Below are 21312 nucleotides of genomic sequence, written 5' to 3' on the forward strand. Positions count from 1 at the left end.
TTTCGTAGTCACAGTATACATACAGTACGGAAACTTGGCTAAACCTGACGCCAAAATCCGCCATCTTGTTAGGAAGCGCCGCATTGTAATAGTATTGATGGTAGGTTCGGATCACTTTAATGATCCGGATCAATTGATCCGTTCACTGCCACGAGCCAATCGAAGACCAGGATTGGAACTTCCCAAGGTCACGTGACGTGTTAGTATTGGGGTCAGGTAAAAAGCATTGGTTAGATAGGCGTTTGATTACAAGTTTCCATTCTGTATCTATTCTGTGTCGTAGTCTGTGATTTTATCCAGGAAATAATAGGTAAGTCGAGTGATTCTGTTTTTATTGATGTACTGTAAAATGAAAGAATAAATTTATTATAGGTCTAAATACTTATATATTAAATGATAATCTTTTCGAAAGACTATTATAGGCCACGCATAACATAACCTTATAACACAACACTGGATACCATATTATTTAAGGCATAACTTGATAATAATAAGAGAAAAGCCTCTTGAATTTATCATTGCTTGAAATAAGATGATTATTATTCTAGGCAGACACATTCCAGGTTATATGCTGGTACATATAAATTTAAATGTGTAACAAAACTTTTTATTTAGCCTAGCCTGAGTAATTGAAGTTACCACAAACTAATCTACACTCATGTTATTATAATGAACTTAATACCTATCAATAATATATGACTGTGAATTAATAGATTAAAATTTATTCAGTTGTTTTCTGGACCGGCATCAGGCTTTATTTAAACTTTTTCCAGCAAGCAATTGATTCATTTATTTATATTAACAGCTTTATATCTTATTCCAATTTAGAAAAACTATCGGTGTAGTCCTCTCATTTTAGCAATATATATTTTATATAATAAGAAAGAGTGAGACTGTGTGTTTGCAACATGTGTGTTTTTACAATTTTCTAGTCAAAAAAATATTATTTGAAATATGTTTAATTATAAGTAAACTTTTGTTTCATCTCTGATAGGAGCTGTGGTGATGAAATTTTCCAACACAAAAGAAAAATACATAGAAGCAGTACGGTAATCAAATACTGGCTGAAGTCTCCAAAAACTCGGTTTACCAGCAAAGAGAAATCTAAGTAAGTCTCAATTTTGATTAATTTAAAACAGAATATAAAGTCAAACAATTTTTTTCTATGGGTGATGTCCACATGAGCTCTAGGCTTGTGCTAATCATTATAAGTTAGTAATCATACCGGGTGAGTCATATGTAAGGGAACCTTTCAATAAATTAGAGACTGTTGTTGATATAATACTGTAGCTTTCAGGATATGTACTGGTCAAATACTCTAACTCTTGACGTACGGTACAACTGAATTTCAACCCCTTCATAAGGGGTTGACTAGGTTCAGAATGTATAATATGGTGACTCAATAGTTTTAACTGGAAAATTTTAATGTAAACGCCTATTGTGTGGTACATTATTTTAAAGGGCTTTTCAAAACAAGAAACATAACATCAATTAAAATGTACTATGAAACTTGAATCCAAAACGGTGGCTGATTGAAGTTACAGTTTGTAAAGAAAAGGGGGTTATAACTCAAATATTTTTAATGTAAACACCCATTGTGTGATACATCATTATAAAGGCCTTTTTAAAACTAGAAAGATGACATCAATAAAAATCTATGATACTTTTTCCAAAATGGTGGCTGATTGAATTTTATCAATTATTCCTTTAAAAACTAAAACTTCAATCAACCGCCATTTTGGATAAAAGTATCATAGAAGATTTTTATTGATTTCATCTTTCTCGTTTTGAGAAGGCTTTTAAGATAATACACAATGGGTATTTACATTCAAAATCTTTGATTTACAACCCCCAAGTCACCCCCTTATGAGGAGTTGAAATTCAGTTGTATGTCAAAAGGTGGAGTATTCGACCAATAACTTATCCTGAAAGTTACAGTATTATATCTACAACAGTCTCCAACTTATTTAAGGGTTGAAGACTGTGATGTTTTGAAAATAAATTCAATTTTAATATAAATTATTGTTGTTTCACCATTTTATCAAAGCAAAAATCTCCCTATTGGCCATCCAGACATTTATGGTTTTTTCCCATTTGTGATGCAAAGCTAATACAAGAAAATGGCTGATACAAAGTCCAACAGCTGAAAAAAAAAGCTTACATGAAACATTTTTGAAATTTGTCAGCTGTTGAATGATTACAAATGAAAATGAGCTTTCTTTTTGAAATTATAGTGTCCAGCTGTTAGATTGCATATATCACTACTTACCAAAGTTAGTAGACAGAGTTAGTCTGTATACTAACGTTGACTACTTACTAGGAGAAATCCATTTGTCTGAATAGGACTTTATAGTTGAATTTAATTTTTATTCAGTTTTGTGTAAAATTATTGTAAAGTTAGGGTAGAGAATTTACTTCACATTATATTGTGGTTATTCAAAAGTTTTATAAGATTTATAGTTTTTTAATGTAAAAATAAAGAATTGAAAAGGTTATTTATTCAGAATAATTAAGGTAATCCTTCTCCATCTTTTCACAATAAAATATTGTAAAAATGTATTTTAAAAACGTTATTTTCATGTGAATTTTTGGAAATTTTCATGCGAAAGAAATGACCAAATGTGGGACAAGAAATGTAGAAAAAACCGTTTTATTCATGCTCTTTTCTGAGAGTTCAGTATAACGTGAAAATGTAGAAACAAAAAAACGTTATTTTCAAGTTTCAGTTTCACGTACTTTTCACGTGAAAAGTTGGAACATTTACACTTTTTTTCACGTGAAAAAATGTGATTTTTTCGACTTTTCCACCAGAATATGACGTTATAATGTAAAACTGTGAGGACATAATTTTCACGTGAAAAAAACGCTCTTGTGTTATCTTGGACTTTCCTTTCAGGAGAGGGAGAGTCATGCATATTTAAATACATTTTTAGTTTATTAAATAAATTTGCTAGCAGATTAATTCAGGAAATAAAATCCTTATTTTCTAATTTGTAAAGAAGGTATACTTAGAACTGTTATTTGTTCTAGAAATGTTCAAACACCGGATCCTGGAGGAGAATCTGAAAGCTACAAAAATTGAGATTGAATTGAGGTGCAGTAACATAAACCAGTATGTAGCTCAAAAATTGCTACTTCAAACAGGAAGAGAATAAAGTATTTTGCAGCACCACAATAAGGACCTTTCTTAGTAGATAAATGACATGCATATGAGTTATTTTAATAAACAAACTTCTCACATTATTTATGTCTTAACTATTTACATCCCTTAATTTTTCATGAATATATCAATAGACATCTATCCACTGAATCCAATTCACTTATAATTATTATAGATAATTAAACAGGTATACTCTCTTGTCTGATGCCAGTTGCAGCTGGGTTAAAATATATAATCCTTGCAAATGTTATCTTCATCCTAATCTGCTCTCCTAGATTTAAAAGAGGATTTTTTCTATAAAGGAGACAGGCTGCTTATAGATGGCTATTGATCTGTATTGATATCAATACAGCTGGTTATGTATTGATATCCATGGATATGTATTGATTTGTATTGATATCAATAGGTATTTGGGCCAATACATTCCATGGAAATGTATTGATGTGTATTGATATCAATGCAGCTGGTTATGTATTGATGTGTATTGGCCCAAATACCTATTGATATCAATATCCATATCCATGGATACCTATTGATGTGTATTGGCCCAAATACCTATTGATATCAATACATTTTTCTTATTGATCTCTATTGATCACTTCCACTAGGGCTGGCTAGACGGATATGGCGAGCGAAGCGAGCCTGACGGCTAGTTGAAAATAAGCTTGAAATCCGAGAAAATGTGATTATTAAATTGCAAACTGTTGGCAACTGTTGGTTCTATTAAATCATTCACTACGAAGAGATAGCAGACCTCGTGTGTTTCCAACGTTATTGACCTATCACCAGCTGTCTAATATCTTTGAGTAGTAGACTTGTGATGCGCGAGTACACTAGCATCAGGTGATCAATTTTCATAACGGCAAGGAAAGTTGTGTGAGTGCACCACACCAGATTTTTTTATTGATAATCAATTTCATCAACTGACTGACATAAACTGACTGAAAAAAGTACTTCAATTACCATTAATTCAATTAATAGAATTATATAAATCTAAAGTGTAGGTCATATCTAAATTCACAAAGAGTTCGATTCTTGTTGGCAAGAAAGATGTAAATCAACGCAGAAATCATTGTTATTTTACTAAGAGATAGGATTAAATGAATAGTTTCCCTTTCAGGGGGAGTTTGACAACCCACAAAACTCATTTTTCATTTGAAGAAATATCGAAAAAGAGCATAGGACCATATTTTTTTTTGTTCAGCTTGCCATAATACCCCTCATTTCAATATTCAAATTTTTGACTGACTGTACAGTGAGTCAATCATTCTATCAAGGCTTGAATAATTTTGAAATTGTAATTGAATAAAAATGGTAGAGAAAAATTATCATGTAATAATATCAACACCTTTATTCAAAGACATATTAACTGCATGCGTTTTTATATTGCCGATACAGCATCGATAAAATTGCAGATTGATTATTTAGCAGTCTCAAAAAACTGTTCTAGTTGAAAAATTAATAATCCATGCCACGTGTAGGCCTATAAATTGCATCAGGAAAACGAAGTTCAAAACTATGGTTTTCCTAAACATATGTTTTTGAGATAATTTCTTTGATACAGCTGTTCCACATATATTCATCATAATAATTAATTATCGAAACAATACTTTCATTATATTAATAATAATGATAATAATATTATTAAACAAATTTATCAATTATCAGAACAATATTATTGAGGTTAAGTGGAATCAGGTAGAAAGCATTAATAGAACAGATGTTCTTTTTCGAATTTCTATCATATTATTTCGTTATTTTCAATGATTACAACATAATTATGTAAGAATATCACATGTCAATGAATAAATTATCTCATTTCCATATGGCGTTCACCATACCATGTTCATAAGCTTACTTAGTTGGATCCTTTTCCATCCTTTGAAACCCTTAGAGGCAAAATATCTCAAAATCCGTTCTTAGTGCGCATCTAGCGTGTTTGAAGAATATTTTTGCGAAATTTTAAGTCTGTAGGCTAAGTAGTTTGGGCTGGAGTGTGATTTTCCATGAAAATTTTCGAAAAATACCCTTTCCTGGACCCCTATGTGCTCCTGGTCGGAATTTTTCTGCATAGCTCTAAGTTTTTTTCATAGCTGAACAAAAAGTTCCTTATGACTTTGCTGTGAAATGAGCGGTTAAAAAGTACAACATTTGGCGGGGGGGGGGGCAGCTCCTTCAGGGGGGCAAATTTCTGAAAATCCTTTCTTAGAGGATGTTTTGAGGCTACCATAAACAATTGTGCAGAATTTCAAGTTTTTAGGCTTAGTAGTTTGCGATGTTGTGTGATTTCAGTCTGTCGGGGCTTAGCCTTTTATAGATATAGAGAAGAAGAGAAGAAGAAGAAAGAAAGATTAATGCAGTGAATCGGCATCGCTATTCTTCTATCTTTATCCACTGCCATTATAAAGTGGACCTCACTATAGAAGGTCAACTTTTTGTATTCAGGATTCCCAATATCCAGAATCATTGCACAGAAAAAAATTAACGTGTTCGGAGTTTTTTCCAGCAAAAAGTAGGTACCTGGTGACTGGACTATTTGACAGAACGTTCTGTCATAGAACTTTCCAGATCCTAAAGCTTGCACTACCTAGCGGCATGAAGTTGAATCCTTTCCTGTTAGTTATAAAATTAAACGCTAAGCTGCAGCACTTTACAGAAACATCAACTTTGCATTGACCTCTCAAAACTCACCAGAAAAACTCAATTTTCAATATTATTATTCGAGACTATCAAAATATAATCGAGCCTGGATTGATCAAATTTTCTATTGTCATGCAATACCCAAACTTGTTTGATCAAGCTTATCAAATCTGATAAGGTTTGAAAATAAAAAAATATTTTATATTCAACCTTTAATTTCAAATCTGCCGCTCTTGAACATATGGCATATAAATATCATCGTTCATGAAGACTTTGAAGAATTTTGAATTCACTAATTGATTATTATGTAATTTAGTTTGTTTTATTGATAATTTTAAATAATTATTCTATTAGGAATAGTTCTTGAAATATATTTTTTTATTGTAGAAATGTGGGCGTTTATGAGCTCGTGAGCACTTGAATAGGTTAGGTAGACCTCCATTGCTTTATTGTCTCTTCTTCACTTGTTCCTGATCTCGTGCTTCTCATCGTAAAAACATGTTTGGTTCAAGTGCCGGCCCTATTTTAGTCCTAAGTAAGTAATTTTTCTCTTGAAATCAAATTTAAACTCAAAATTTACATATTAGTGATTAATTTAATCCATTTACTTCTACTTTTAGGTCAAAACACAAAGAGAGATGCGGGAAAGAAAGTTCAGTTGGAGAACATCGGTGCTGGCAAAGTAAGTCAATAAAGCTTTATTAACAATATTGCAAACTATATTGTCAATTTGATATCAATAGCAAAATATAATTTATCAATACAAGGAAATACTTACCAGATCAGAAAGCTTTTTTGTTGTAAGCATGCATAACCTAACTTCTTGATGAATCACTCTTTGTTTGGTTACAAGTAGCTGACTCCTATAATAATTTGTAAATGTTTGTTTGGATAGGGCTGTTGTCATACAATGTATTACAAATTATTAATATAATTTGTAAATTCTACTAAACCAGCTTTGCAGAATATTTTATTTTTAAAATTGTCCTCTCTAAGTCCTACCTCACAAATTTCTTTAGTTGCCCCACTACTCTATTTAGTAGGCTACTGTTTTTTCGTGTCTCTGCTTTATTGATAAAAAAATTAAATCAAATTCTATAAATATAGAAGGTTAAGAGGTTAACCTTCTTGTATACGAATAAAAGTTGCGTCCACTAATAGCTGCTATTACTTATTAGTGGCTAACGCTATCACAAGGATTCATTCGTAGCGTATGAACGTTCAATCTTCTTACGTGCTCAGTAGACTGAATTTAATAGCTTCAGGCTACTAAATGTTCAAGTCAAGTAGATGTCAATATTGTCCCTGTGAAAAGGTTATTCTAGTCGAATCAATAATAATTACGGTGGCTTCAAGATCAATAATTGTCCGGGTATGAAACATCTCCTCCTACCATCAAAAGTTATCTTGAAGACAGAAGCCAAGTAGTCTCAATAAAAGGAGCTTTGTCAAGGATTAGAGATATCAAACACGGAGTGCTCCAGGGATCTGTCTTAGGCCCCCTTCTATTCATCCTTTTGTCAAATGACTTTGTTCCCAGCAAGGACTCCATACTGTTTGCAGATGATACGACGGTGTTGTCTAGAGGAATGTCAAGTGAACAAGCATTGGCAATGAATGACACTCACACACAGGAGGCAAAGAGATGGTTCCAAATAAACAAGCTTAAACTCAATGAGGACAAATCCCAAATATCAATTTGCTCTCTGAAAAACGAAATACCTGAAAGCCCTACCGAACCAGTAAAATTATTGGATTTTTGGCTTGACAGAAAATTAAAATGGGACACTCACATTTCAAAGACATGCCTAAAACTAGCAAGAGTCCTACATCTCCTAAAAAAACTAAGGTATGTTGTCACTCTAGAATACTTGATGACAGCTTACTATTCGTTATTTCACAGTCACATAACATACGGAATCCTTCTCTGGGGACATGCTTCAGCCAGCTCAGATATACTATTGCTACAAAAAAGGCCATTAGAATAATAACATTCTCTGACCATCTGGCACACTGCAGGCCACTATTTAAAAAGCTGAGAGTACTTACAATATTTAGCCACTATGTACTCTGCTCACTCCTATTCATAAAGAACAAAGCAAACAACATGACAAAGAGAAGCAACATACATACCTACAACACTCGACATGTGGCAGACCTGGATGTACCTCGAAGCAGACTTGCAGCGACTCAAAAAAGTTTTGAAATATCAGCACTGCGACTATATAACTAGCTCCCTGAATATATAAAAAATTGCGAAGCCAGAAAGTTTAAGCAAATATTGAAAGAACGCCTAATACAACGGCCATTATACTCATTGGCAGAACTAGTGGATGAGCCCCTATACTCAAACACGAACAGCCGCTATCCCAGAGTTTGAGGGGTGACCCCCTGAACTCCCTGACACAGTCTATCCGGTACTCCCGGTCAAGGACGAAGAATTCAAGTATCAAGTAAGTATATAAGTATTTATTGCACTCAATCTTCGTGAAACGTTAATATTACACTTGATTATCATAATACTTATACAATGCTGTAAATACATTTTTATTTGAATTTATTATATTAAAACAATAATAATAATTGATCTCTCTCACTCTATTCCATATTTACCAATTGATATTATCAACTAGAATGGTCATGGTTGTACAAGCATAATAATCCTTGATACGGTACATCCCAGTAAATCAAATTGAATAATTTTCACGTTTTAAATGGCTGTAACTACGTAAGCTAGTACAAAAGTCTTTCAAATGTGAGGATTGTAAATTAAAGCTCAGCTTAAAGCTGAGGTAAATTAACGGGATTCTGTTTGACTGAAGGCAATCGCCGATGTGATCCGCACATGCCTGGGACCACAAGCCATGCTGAAAATGCTGATGGACCCAATGGGAGGTATTGTGATGACCAACGATGGGAACGCCATTCTCAGAGAAATTACAGTACAACATCCTGCTGGCAAATCTATGATCGAGATCGCCAGGACACAGGATGAGGAGGTAAGTTACTTCATCATCCCCATCACCAGACATCAATTTCATGAACTTTCAATTTTCAATTTATTATGATATTCTTATAAATGGTTAGGCCTACAACTTGATTTATAACTTGAATTAACTTCTAGATAAGGTAGTTTTGAATCATTTCTATTTTGTTTCATTATGTTTTCATATTTGCCTACAATTATGCTATTTGATCTGTCCATTGCACTGTGGTATCAATTTCTGGACAAGTTAATTCCGCATTGAAAAGTACAGTAACCAGCGAGGCTATACATTATTGGGGGGAGTACTCATTTCTACTCCTATAAATCAAGTAATTTCAACTTGAATTGTTGCTATTAGAAACTAATAGAGAGAAGAAACAACCTAAAACCCTATTATTTTTGAACCCAACCGTTCCGGTATGATCGGAGAGAATGGATAAATTTTAGAAAAATAAACATAATTATTAATCATTGACCGAGCGAAGTGAGGTCTTAGATTCAAGTCGACGGTTTGGCATTTCTCTTAATGTTTAAATGTTTATATGTTGCGAATTTACGGCGAAACGCGGTAATAGATTTTCATGAAATTTGACAGGTATGTTCCTTTTTAAATTGCGCGTCAACGTATATACAAGGTTTTTGGAAATTTTGCATTCCAAGGATGATATAAAAGGAAAAAGGAGCCTTCTTCATACGCCAACTTTAGAGTAAAAATCAGACTATAGATGTATTCATCATAAATCAGCTGACAAGTGATTACACAGATATGTGGAGAAGCCAGTCTATTGCTGTATTTCCATAAGATCTATAGTTTCAATCAGGTACTTGTGGATGAGAATACTGCGTGAGGTCTACTGTTCACAGAACTAATAGTATAAAAGGAAAAAGTAGCCTCCTTCATACGCCAATATTAGAGTAAAAATCAGACTATAGAATTATTCATCATAAATCAGCTGTCCAGTGGACTATAATACTACCTGTTCAAAAACATCAAACATCTTGAAAATGTATATTTCAATCAACGTTGTAGACAGTTGCAGCCAGACGCCCAGACCTGATAACAGCGCACACACTCACATTCCGGGACGACACGTCACGTTACGATAGGACATAAAGCTCTATGTTTATTTAGGATTTTTTCTAGACATTTTAAATTGATGAATTATCTATTAATTTTTGAGAAAACAGAACAGGTCAATGTAACTCACTGAGCGCGAAGTCTACTGTTCACAGAACTACTAGTAATTATTAATTATAACAGCTTTGGGTTCAGCCTGCTGTTTTCTCCCGATCATATAAATATCATTGTATAATACTAGTAGTTCTGTGAACAGTAGACCTCACGCAGTATTCTCATCCACAAGTACCTGATTGAAACTATAGACATTATGGAAATAAAGCAATAGACTGGCTTCTCCACACAACTCTTTTAGGATTCATTATTATTCAATAACCTCGTGTCACAAGAAAAAACTGATTGTTTGACCGGAAAAACCCAAGCACCTATTACCGATAAAAAATCTGTCGTCTAAAATCGGTGCGTGTGTAACTAGCCTTACTTGTTACTTGTCTCATCTTTGCAATCGTCAAAATGTCTTCCTTAGGTGGGTTTTACATCAGTACTCGTGGTCCGTAATTCATCCCGTCAAGTGACTGTAGGTATGTTCCCCAAAAAACTCTGTCCTGGTTTAGTAGGGTTCATGGATCAGCTGCTCAATCTGAAACCTAACCTTTCCAGTATGATCACGACTGCTCAATCTAAAACTTATCTTCACAGTATTAACGTTATACTGAACTTCTCAAGAGGTACTTGATTCTTGGACTATTGTTAAGACATTAACAATCAAACTGAATTTGTGTTAATGTTAGGTTGGCGACGGTACGACTTCAGTGATAGTGCTGGCTGGTGAAATGCTGGGAGTGGCCGAACAGTTCCTCAGCCAACAGATGCATCCAACTGTTATCATCCGCGCCTACAGGCAAGCGCTCGAAGATGCCGTCACTGTACTGCAGGACAAAATCAGGTCAGTTTTTAACGTTCATTTCTGTAAAGCTGGCCACTAACGGTAGACAAGTTTGTTGAACATGTGTGTCGCACATGTCGCCATACTTTGTTGTATCATCAGGCATGCGTAAGGCTTTGAACAAAGTTTTTGAGGTTACGTTTTGTATATTTTTTTGTTTAATTTTTCCTTGTTGCTCTTATCTTTGCATTTTTGTACCATTATAATTTGTAATTCTTCAGTAGTTTATTTATTGTTATTGGTTAGAAGCTGCTGTCAAACGGCTGCTTTTTGTTCGAAGCCTCTCGCATGTAAAACATGCATGACGAGCATGTGTAGATTGTGTACGTACTCACATGTTCAACACACTTGTCCTGACTAGTGGGAACCCCTAAAGGCAACTTTCATTGATACCGATTAACTCATTCATTCAACTACTATATCTATAGAATCATTGTTGCTATTTTTCAAAAATTAAATACAAATTAAAAAGTAGGATTATATCAGTTGATATCTATGATCAGAGACAAATACAATGGTAATAATAACCTAAAATTTTATTATGTACTGTGATAAATCTTATATGTTTTGGTAAATGATAAGTATTGATTTTTTTCTAATATTTTCAATATCTCACCTTCACTTAGGCTCTATTATATACCTGCATCCGTAAAACTGAACCGGACTCTGATTGATATGTTGAAATCCAGCTTGATGCTGATTCGAAACTGTAAAGTTGAATAATATGATAGGCCTATTAACAACAAGACATTAGAAAATAGCCTTAAATGTAATTTGACGAATTCTATGTATTTTTTAAAATATTGAATGATTAATAAATTTGTAATCTATTCTACATTGTTTTAGGCAGGTCAACAAGTCACTTTATGTTGGGCATTTGGCCCATGCTATCAATATTACAGAGTGGCACACATAGAAATGGCCCAATTAACAATGTTGGCAAAGAACATTGGTCTAATTTTATGGACGCCACCCTTTTATAAATTAATGGAATCCATTTTTTTCTCGTTTAATCTATTCACTTTATGAATGCCCAGAATTGACATGTTTGGGGTGAAAATCAACTTGATGTATTTAATCGTGCAAAGTGAAGACCCAATCTGATTTATGGATATAATTTATTTAAATCCATGAAAGGTTTGGTTATGGTTTACTCGTTCTTTCCCAAAATTTCATCAATAAAAATGATTTAATTCGTGCATTCACAAATGATTGAATGATAATATAGAGTTAAAATCAATGTGATGTGATTTGTAGTTTTCCTCTGGATCTGAATGACAACAAGCAACTGATTGAGGTGGTGCAGGCGTGTGTCGGGACAAAGTTCATCGGAAAGTGGTCGCAGAAAGCCTGTGAGATCGCCATTGATGCCGTCAAAACTGTGACCTTGGAGGAGAACGGACGCAAGGAGATTGACATAAAGCGCTATGCCAGAGTTGAAAAGGTACCAAAGCTATCAAAGTCCAATTATCAACTTTCATTTTAAAATAATTGCCATCCATTCAAATGATCAATAAAACATTATCAAAAATCAATTAGCTTAACAGAATTCGAACCCAACTTGGGAGATGCAATGCATAATTTTTTAAATGGGGACTGACAGACTCCCCACTATGTGACTGTGGGGCGATGGAGCTGACAGTGCACCACATCATATTTGAATATGAGAGACGTGCCCACCTGGGTGAGGCTAGCGACTTTACTGTAGCCAGTCCCTAGGCAAAATACCGTACATTTCAACACTTGACGTGCACAACAGTGTGAAATTTTCAAAATTTGACAAAAATGCTATTCGCCAAATAAAATAATTAATAAAACGCTTTCTTATGTATTTGAAAGGAATAAATTACATTCGAACAGCTTTTCAAGTCATTGAAAGCATTACATATGCAATACTCTACAATATCCTATTATATTAAGCGAGCAATCTCTGTATACGTGCTATCGTATGTCTGGCTATTTTTATATCTGGTTATTTATGTTTTACGGATTTCGAAAACTGCTCTAATGATTTTCACGAAATTTGGAACATAGTAGGTTTATGATAAAAATATTCGATTGCACTAGGTCTCATTCTTTAGAAAACTTGCTGAACGACATTAAAAGGGTTATTCATCCTTGGAAAACAGATTATAATTTCGTCGTCTCTCGATAACAGAAGATGTGTGTGCCTGTGTGGGAGAGAGAGACAGAACTATTTCCTGCTGTGTAATCATAATCAATCAGCGAGAAATTTTATCTAGCTAGACAATTTTTAATCGATTTGATCATCATCATAATCTGATTTGTTGACATGACATGATAATCCTCCTAAGCTAGAGTATATCATAATTCTCAAAGTTGATCATTATTTGACAACTTCAAGTGATTAGTGAGTGCTATTTTGTTATTCAATTTGGTTTGTATAGAATCTAAATTATAAATTTTTTGTTTTCAAATGTTTGAACAGAAAATTGAACCTGAATTCAAGTGTATGGAACATAACCTACTTTCTGGACTATTTATAGTGTATTAATCAAAATTCGGGAAAAACAGTTTTGGGCTTTGCCTGTTAAGCTGCGTTTACACCGGAGTTAACAACACAAGTTTTTAACATTTTTGTTAGCAACTGATGTTTATTACAAAAGTCAATAACATCATGTTAAGTTGCGTTTACACCGGAGTTGATAACATGAGTTTCGGATTGGTTTCTACGGTTTTGCAGATTTGACGCCTAGTGAGATCGGACTCCCCAATAAAAAGGTTATTAATAAAAAGTTGTCAACTTGACTGAATCGACAGAAAATTCTCTTGGAAAAGTTTTTAACAGAAAATTCCTTGTTATTAACAAGATTTATGTTATCCATCGAGAGTTGGTAAAGATCAAAGGAAATGTGTTATGTTAATAACAAAAGCCTCTTTTATCGCATTAAATTTTGTTAATAGCAGGTTACTATCTTCCCCGCTACCCCCTCGCCCAGCATCCCTACCCTACAACTACAACTGTTCCCTAATAACTACAGCTGCAGACAAAACACGTGACAAAGTTATTAACTTTTGTTGATAACAAAACTAGCATCCAAAAGAAAATGTTATTAACTTATCTTGAAAACTTTTGTTTTAAACTTGTGTAAACGCATTATGTTAATGATCACACACATGTTTCAATTTAAAGTATTTTGAAGACAATTTTTTGCTTTTTATTTTGGTTGTTATATCATATGAATACTCTTTAAATGAAATCATATGGAAGTCAATTATATTGATAACAAGATTTTGCTAATAACAAGGAATTTTCTGTTAGAAACATGAGTTATTAACTTTTGTCAAGAAAAATTTTTGACGATTCACTCAAGTTAATAACTTTTTGTTAATAACTCGTGTTATTAACTCCGGTGTAAACGCAGCTTTAGTACTTCTCCAATCATTTTAAAAAATTGTGTTCGGTTTATCAAAAGTCAATAAATAAATAAAGACCGAAGCTCGGTGCCCCGTTTTTTTGGATATGATAATAGTAACAATATTAGTGTCATGTCTTACAAGAATATCAAATCAACTTGAAATGTAAACTGGTTTACTTGGAAATAAGTCATAGTGCCATTATAAGAAAAATTAATGCACAAAATGAACGATATTATTAGCAGTTTATATGATGAAATAATCTGACAATAATCTCAGAAATATGACATGATCTCAAGAAGTATAATAAGTACTCATTGTCATTAATAACAAGAAATACCACTCACTAAACTACAGTTTACCAACTTAATTGAATGCATCAGCGTATAAGTTTTATGAAGCATAACGTGTAATTCTTATTACGGTATCAATTAGTATACTAATAATTTCTCGTGTTAGTATACACTATTTTTGTGAATGACATAAATCGTTTGATTTATTGAGTAAAATGAACAAGAAGAACCATATCCGAATACTAATCAATTCTTATCATTCTCAAAATTGTACATTCATTTAGTTGTTTGCTCATTGGATCCCTTGGGCCTGGTTTCTAAGTCACTTATCAAATCCAATGGACCATTAAACCTATAGACTTAATGGTCCATTAAATTCAATAAGTGTCTTAGAACTGGTCCTAAAACTTGAAAATTTCTCCGGAATTGAATGGAATAGCTGTAAACTTCCAGATTCTACAAACATACATTTGGTCTTGAAAATCACATGTATGAAAAAATGTTATGTTTAAAATTAATTGATACATTCATTCAATGGTAAACAAATAATTAAAATTTGAAAAACAGACTCATCCCAAAACCTTTCCTTTCCTAGGTTTTGATAGAAATATTTTCAATAATTAGGTCAAGTTTTTCATTAATCAGGTGAATGTTACGGCCATTTAAAATGTTTTGTCTGTTAACAATAAACGTGTGATGTACTTGTGTTCATAGATCCCAGGCGGCACAATTGAAGACTCAGAAGTTCTCAAGGGAGTCATGATCAACAAGGACGTCACCCATCCGAAAATGCGTCGTATGATCAAAAATCCAAGAATAGTTCTGCTTGACTGTAACCTCGAATACAAAAAGGGCGAGAGTCAGGTAACGTTGTCACTTTATTCTGAATTCATCAGTAAATCTATTGTCTTCTCAAGAAACATATTATTCCACCTTCTTGAAATTCTATAATTTATTCAAATATTACCTCATTCGAATTATTACCTTAATTTTTACCTGTAGTATCTTCACTTACACTGGCGCTACAGCCCGATGTGGGCTTTGGCCTTCTCCACAATCATCCTCAAACTAACTCTGTCCTCCGCCTTCCCACTTCCTACTCCTATCGCTCTCTGGTCCTTCTCCATACCCTGATTCTATCGTACTCTTGGTCTCCCTCTCTTCTGGCTGCATTTAATTTTTCATTCAATATAACTATTTGCATTCTGTTCTTAGTCATTCTTTCCATGTGTCCCAGCCAGCTTATCCTTCTAGCCTTGATGAATCGAAGAATATTTTTGCCTTGCAGAATATTGTTTCTAATGAGAATTAGATGAGCTACGTGCTCTACCGTTTGAAGGGTGGCTACTCTAGTTTAACTTCGCTAACTTGAAGCAATGGTTGAAATCAATATTATAAGCTTCAAATCCACTTTCCGTTGGCTAGAAACCCACCTAAAAATGCACGTCCATTCTTCTCTCATTATCATAATTTAGATTGCTCACCGATAACCTCAAAGCTTATACTGTATTATGATGACCGAGAGATATTACTTTTAACATGAAGAGGGGAAACCAGTTTCTCCTTCCACAGTTTGTAGCATGGGCAGAGTAGTGGAGAGGAGTAAGCTTGCTTCGCACAATATGGACACTGACACAAAATCAGGGACAACGCTTTCAGGTAATGGGGGTGATTAGTGAAGGAAAGAGCATCGGGCCTCTTGTCTTCGAGTGAGAGCTGTTTTAAAAGTAATAGCTTTCGGACTATAGAGATTATCATGACAAAAAAGAAGAAAAAGATTAGTGATCCTTCATTCGTGGATGAAACAATATTAATATTGTGAAGTTAGTAATGAATTGAATAATTTTAATTCATCTTTTTATTTTAACTACAGTACAGTGCTTGAATAAAAAGTGAAATTTACAATATGCAACACTATTTTCACTCGTTAATTCCGCAATACTAACATTGATTCTACTAAGTAGAAGATGAACTTTTACTGTTAGCACAATTGAAATAATATTCCACTTCAGTTAATTCATTTGTTTGTAATAATGTGTAAACTGTTTCACTAAGTTTGATGAACCACAATATTGTCGATAGTATATGGTTATTATTTCTCAGTATATCAATTTATTTAATATTTTATTCTATCGCTAGTTATAACAGTTTTGTGTTGTTTTTTTTTTGTTTTGTTTTAGACAAATGTTGAAATAATGAACGAAGGGGACTTCACAAGGATTTTGGAACTTGAAGAGGAATACATCCAGAAGATCTGTTCGGATATCATTTCCGTCAAGCCTGACTTGATATTCACCGAAAAGGGAATATCAGATCTTGCACAGCACTATTTCGTCAAGGTTAGCAATATTCAAGAATAATGTATGTTTCAAACGTATTAATACCTACCAGCTACTGGTCTTCATCCAGTTTCTCTACAATATTCTACCGAAAGTTACCTAGAAAAATGTTCTATGAATAAACAATTTTTTGTACTAGATAAAATCATGTTGAAAATTGCTAAGTTCATTTCATCCAATTGTTGTACATTATTGTACGCTCATGTTGTTCACATTAGGCCTATCGTGTATCGTATTTATTTATTTATATATTACAGAAACAAAGAAGACTACAGGCATTAAGCCCAAAACAGTCTTCACTACCATTTACAATCGAATAAAGCAGGTTACTAGAATAAATAAAAATAAGAGATACAGTACATGCAATTCATAAATACATAAGAAAGTTGATAAGTATGAGGAAAGCATAAGTAATTGTAAGTAATCTAAGTATAAGTAATAAATACAGAATGAAAATATTAAGTTATAATAAGAATACAATATAGCATAGAAACTGGTTAAGGGGAAACATGTGCCACTGTGGAAAGAAAATTTATGAGAGCAGAGAAGAAAAAGAAAAGTGTTAACAACAACAAATTAATATTCTAGTATAAAAGTTAAGAGATTTAAACTGTAGGTTTGATCAACTCCATAAAACTAATAAGAATCACGGACATCATATTAATTGAATCAATTCTGAAACTGAATTCAAATTCAATGAGGAATAGCCTCAATAATGCGCCTTCTAACCTCACTAACAGGGCCATGCACATCAACACCTTCACAAACACTATTGAATAGCCTCAGAACTCTTAAGTGGAGAGCAGAAGTTATGAAGGGTCCTTGACCTTGGTACATGAAAGGTCCTAACAAATTTTCGGCACTTAAGAAACTCATTGATATGCCAATTTAAATTTCCTTTTTCAATTTCTTCAATTCATTTTTTTTCTTTTTTAAATTTGTGTATATAAATGTGGTTTTAATGAACGTCTAATGACTCGCAAGATCTATCTTTATTAGAATTTTCTACTTTTGGCATAAAATCTCGAAGAATAGCAAAATTAGTGGCATCCCGACACATATTCATATATAGTGGGGACCACATTTTCTAAGATCAGCAAATTATCAACCAATTGTATTAATACTTTGTAAATAATTGTAGCTTATATGCTTTTTGTAATCATGTCTATATTTTGAATAAACTCCTCTGGTCGTGTTGTAACCTCGACTAGAGAAATTATCATTATTAATTGCTTGGTTTTCATAATACTGTAATGCCGACGCCACATTCTTGCCGAGTGTGTGCAAATGACGACGAGCGTGAGATTTTGGATGACTACTATGCCACCGCTCGCCTTCACTCGGTTCGGCTTGCCTTTGCTCCGATCTCTGTCATGACAAGTGTGGAGTCGAGCATCCGCAAATATATCTCATCCACACTCTCGTCAACCATTGCATGCTTGCGGCTGACGAGTGTGGCCTAGGCATAATTATCACACTTGCAATACGTTTCATTAATCCAATCACATGTATAACTGCTACAATACTTTATTCTTGTAGGTTACAAATAGTAATGATTAATACTGTAACGACTGTCATAGAATCCTTCATGTCAGACCGGCAACCAAGATTGCAGGCTGCCATCCTGACAATATTGAATTATTGAATATATTCACACATTTTTGTAAATATGTCTTGTTGAAATGTGTCTCTCCACTTGATACTTTTTAAACTTTAAATTCAATATCGGCTGCATCTGGTGCAGTCACGAGGATAGGGTTTCATTTGGATTGGTTTGGATATATCGGATTTGGATAGTGAGAAGGACGTGTGATTGACTATCCTGTCGATTTGTGCAAAACAGTTCAAATCAAATGAAATTTTATTCACAAATTAGGCATGCAGTAAGTTACATGAATAAAAAAAAAAGAATATACAACACTTGTGAATTTTCCCCACATAGACAAGTCTGTGTTTGGGGAAAGAGTTTGCAAGAAAAGTCAGACCACACGCACCTATGTGGCCCTTACTTCTCTGTAATTTGAACCTCATTCTTTCCACTGGACTACCTCTATCAAAATTAATATTTTTATGTTGTTGAAGTTGATATTGAATTTAATCGATGTTGAAAATGATTGTAGGCTGGAATTACGGCAATTCGTCGTGTGAGGAAGTCTGACAACAACCGTATTGCCAGGGCCTGTGGAGCCACCATTGTCAACCGCACAGAGGAACTGAAAGAAGAGGATGTTGGAACTAAAGCTGGATTGTTCGAAATCAAAAAGGTAAACCACAATGATACTACAATATTCAATAATTATTCTTTACTCTAGTTATAGGATTTTTTAATGTTTTCTTCCACTCAATTCTACTTTGGAATATTGATAGTGTAACTGGTGGAGGTATTTATAACACTACCCCACATCTCACATCATTTGTAACGGCGAGAGGCCAGGGGGACTTTTTTAGCATCCCATTTTGTAACAAGGAAAAAATAAAATGATAATTGCTTTTTAAATCTCAACTCAACTATTAACCTGTTTAAACTATTTGAATCCACGGTTGGGAGCTTTGGATGGATTCGTTCATCATGGATATGCCAAGATCTCCACTATTGTTTAACAACACCTGTTTTAGCAACTAAATAACTTATCACGAGCCAGGAACGTCAGTAAAATTAAAGATTTTGTAGGAATGCTACTGACATTAATTTATTAGTTGTATTCAAACATAAAATTATCGGTCATCTTTGAAACTCTGTTACATCATCTTCACTGTAAACAATCCGGTTATTTATTCAATTACTTGTTTCAAAATGACAACATTAAAAAATAATTCCAAATAACATTTATCAAATCAAGACTTTATCGCAATGATTATTTATATTTAGACAAGAATTTGCTAACTCGCTCTACAATAAATTTAGGTCAATTTATCTGGTCAATCTATTCGAGCTTAATAAAATTATTTTGGCACTCACCACGGAATTGTATATTTAACAGATAAATCTGCACTCACAATCACTCACGTTTACATTTCAACTAATATTTTCCAGATTACATGCTTTTAAATTATACAAAATAATAATAATAAGGCTATTTTCCATCTAAATAGGCCGAAGCCTAATTTAGAGGCCGAGACTTGTTCTGTGACTACATCTTCTCGCGGTGACGACTCGATTAGAACTGCTGCTCTTCCACTCGAATTTTCCGATTGGCAAGAAAATCTAGAAGAAGAACCCCTTTACTAACTTTCCGCAATCTAACCCAAATATCGTTCTCTTCTAATCTTATTAGTTATACTGAATCGTGAATATTTTATGAAGTGCGATATTATTTTCTTTTGTGTATGTTTATTGTAATGTCATACTATCATAATATATGTCATTAAGGCTCGTACTGGAGTTCGTCTGTGAGCCTTTCTATGTTTTCTTGGAATAAATAAATAAAAAAACACGTGGAGCGCCCGGCCTAATTTCAAGTTGAAACGTCGTGGAGTCACACGGTTCAAAAACATTTCTAAATACGTTTGCATTAATTTCATTACGAAATCCAAGCCAGTACTATGGAAATGCTAGAAGACTGCAATAATTTGGATGAATAAGAAGCAAGTTAGCAAAACTTTCATGGCGACGGCAAATTCAGGCGCTTACTTGAAAACAAGGTTCACTAGAGTTCATATTGGAAAAATTTAGTTAAATTTTGATCAGTTCAACAACCTGAAAGAAAGGCACAAAAAACACTACAATTCAAACCTCTCAATATTCCCCATATTACAATAGCTCTAGGTTGAGTGGTGGAGAGCACTTAGAAGTCCTAACTCCGTCTTATGAAGAATATTTTCATTTCATAGCTTTAATTCAAGTCATCCCGGTGTATCTAACATAGTATAAACTCTTGATTTCTGTCAATAATTATCAATTGTATCCAATATGAATTATATTCAAGTAGAAAATATATCTTTTCATGATCTAATAATAAATTTCCATGATTCAGATTGAATATTCTTGTAGTTCTTTATATTCCTACACAGTCTACAAACAATTTGGCAACGGTGCGGAGCTGCCAAGTTGGAAAGGATAAAGCTACCTGCTTCGTTTCAATGACATGGAAGGATAGCAGACCAATGCTAATCAATAATCAAATCTGACTTGAGAACGTGAATTTCACCTGTCATGATTAGTAAATGATTTCAAATTGACAATTCATAAAATACAATTGAAATACAACTTACATACAATCAAGTATACTACACAATTAAGTAGGTAATATTAGTATATAAATTCAACAATAAGACTAGACAACTGCACTATGGTTTTATAGATAATCTATACACTGATTATTATTCTTGAAGGGACGGATTCAAGGATCCAAAGGTTCAAAGAACCCCACACGACAGCCGAAGCTTATTGTGTTTCCAAGTGGTATGTTAGTTAGGCAAACCAATACCTGTGTCCTTTACAAGAACCAGGAGTTTTTCCCTATGCTAACATCCCATTCATCACTTGGTTGCT

The 21312-nt window shown here is 33.6% G+C and overlaps 1 protein-coding gene and 1 long non-coding RNA gene across 2 annotated transcripts in view; both read left to right on the plus strand.

Annotated features, from left to right (window-relative positions):
• The first annotated feature begins 274 nt into the window (after positions 1-274).
• LOC120353831 lies at positions 275-3243 on the plus strand. The gene is made up of 3 exons (XR_005572636.1): positions 275-310; positions 995-1112; positions 3031-3243. It is a non-coding gene; the product is annotated as an uncharacterized LOC120353831 (long non-coding RNA).
• A 2826-nt stretch (positions 3244-6069) lies between these two features.
• LOC111046251 (T-complex protein 1 subunit gamma) overlaps positions 6070-21312 on the plus strand; it is a 31135-nt gene continuing 15892 nt past the window's right edge. The window contains exons 1-8 of the mRNA XM_022331752.2: positions 6070-6335; positions 6421-6482; positions 8623-8799; positions 10656-10810; positions 12068-12254; positions 15196-15345; positions 16662-16820; positions 18941-19084. Coding sequence (XP_022187444.1) covers positions 6299-6335; positions 6421-6482; positions 8623-8799; positions 10656-10810; positions 12068-12254; positions 15196-15345; positions 16662-16820; positions 18941-19084 — 1071 coding nt within the window. The 5' untranslated portion in view covers positions 6070-6298. The remainder of the gene's footprint in view (positions 6336-6420; positions 6483-8622; positions 8800-10655; positions 10811-12067; positions 12255-15195; positions 15346-16661; positions 16821-18940; positions 19085-21312) is intronic.

The sequence above is a fragment of the Nilaparvata lugens genome, chromosome 12 (assembly GCF_014356525.2).
Source record: "Nilaparvata lugens isolate BPH chromosome 12, ASM1435652v1, whole genome shotgun sequence".
Classification (NCBI taxonomy): Eukaryota; Metazoa; Arthropoda; class Insecta; order Hemiptera; family Delphacidae; genus Nilaparvata; species Nilaparvata lugens.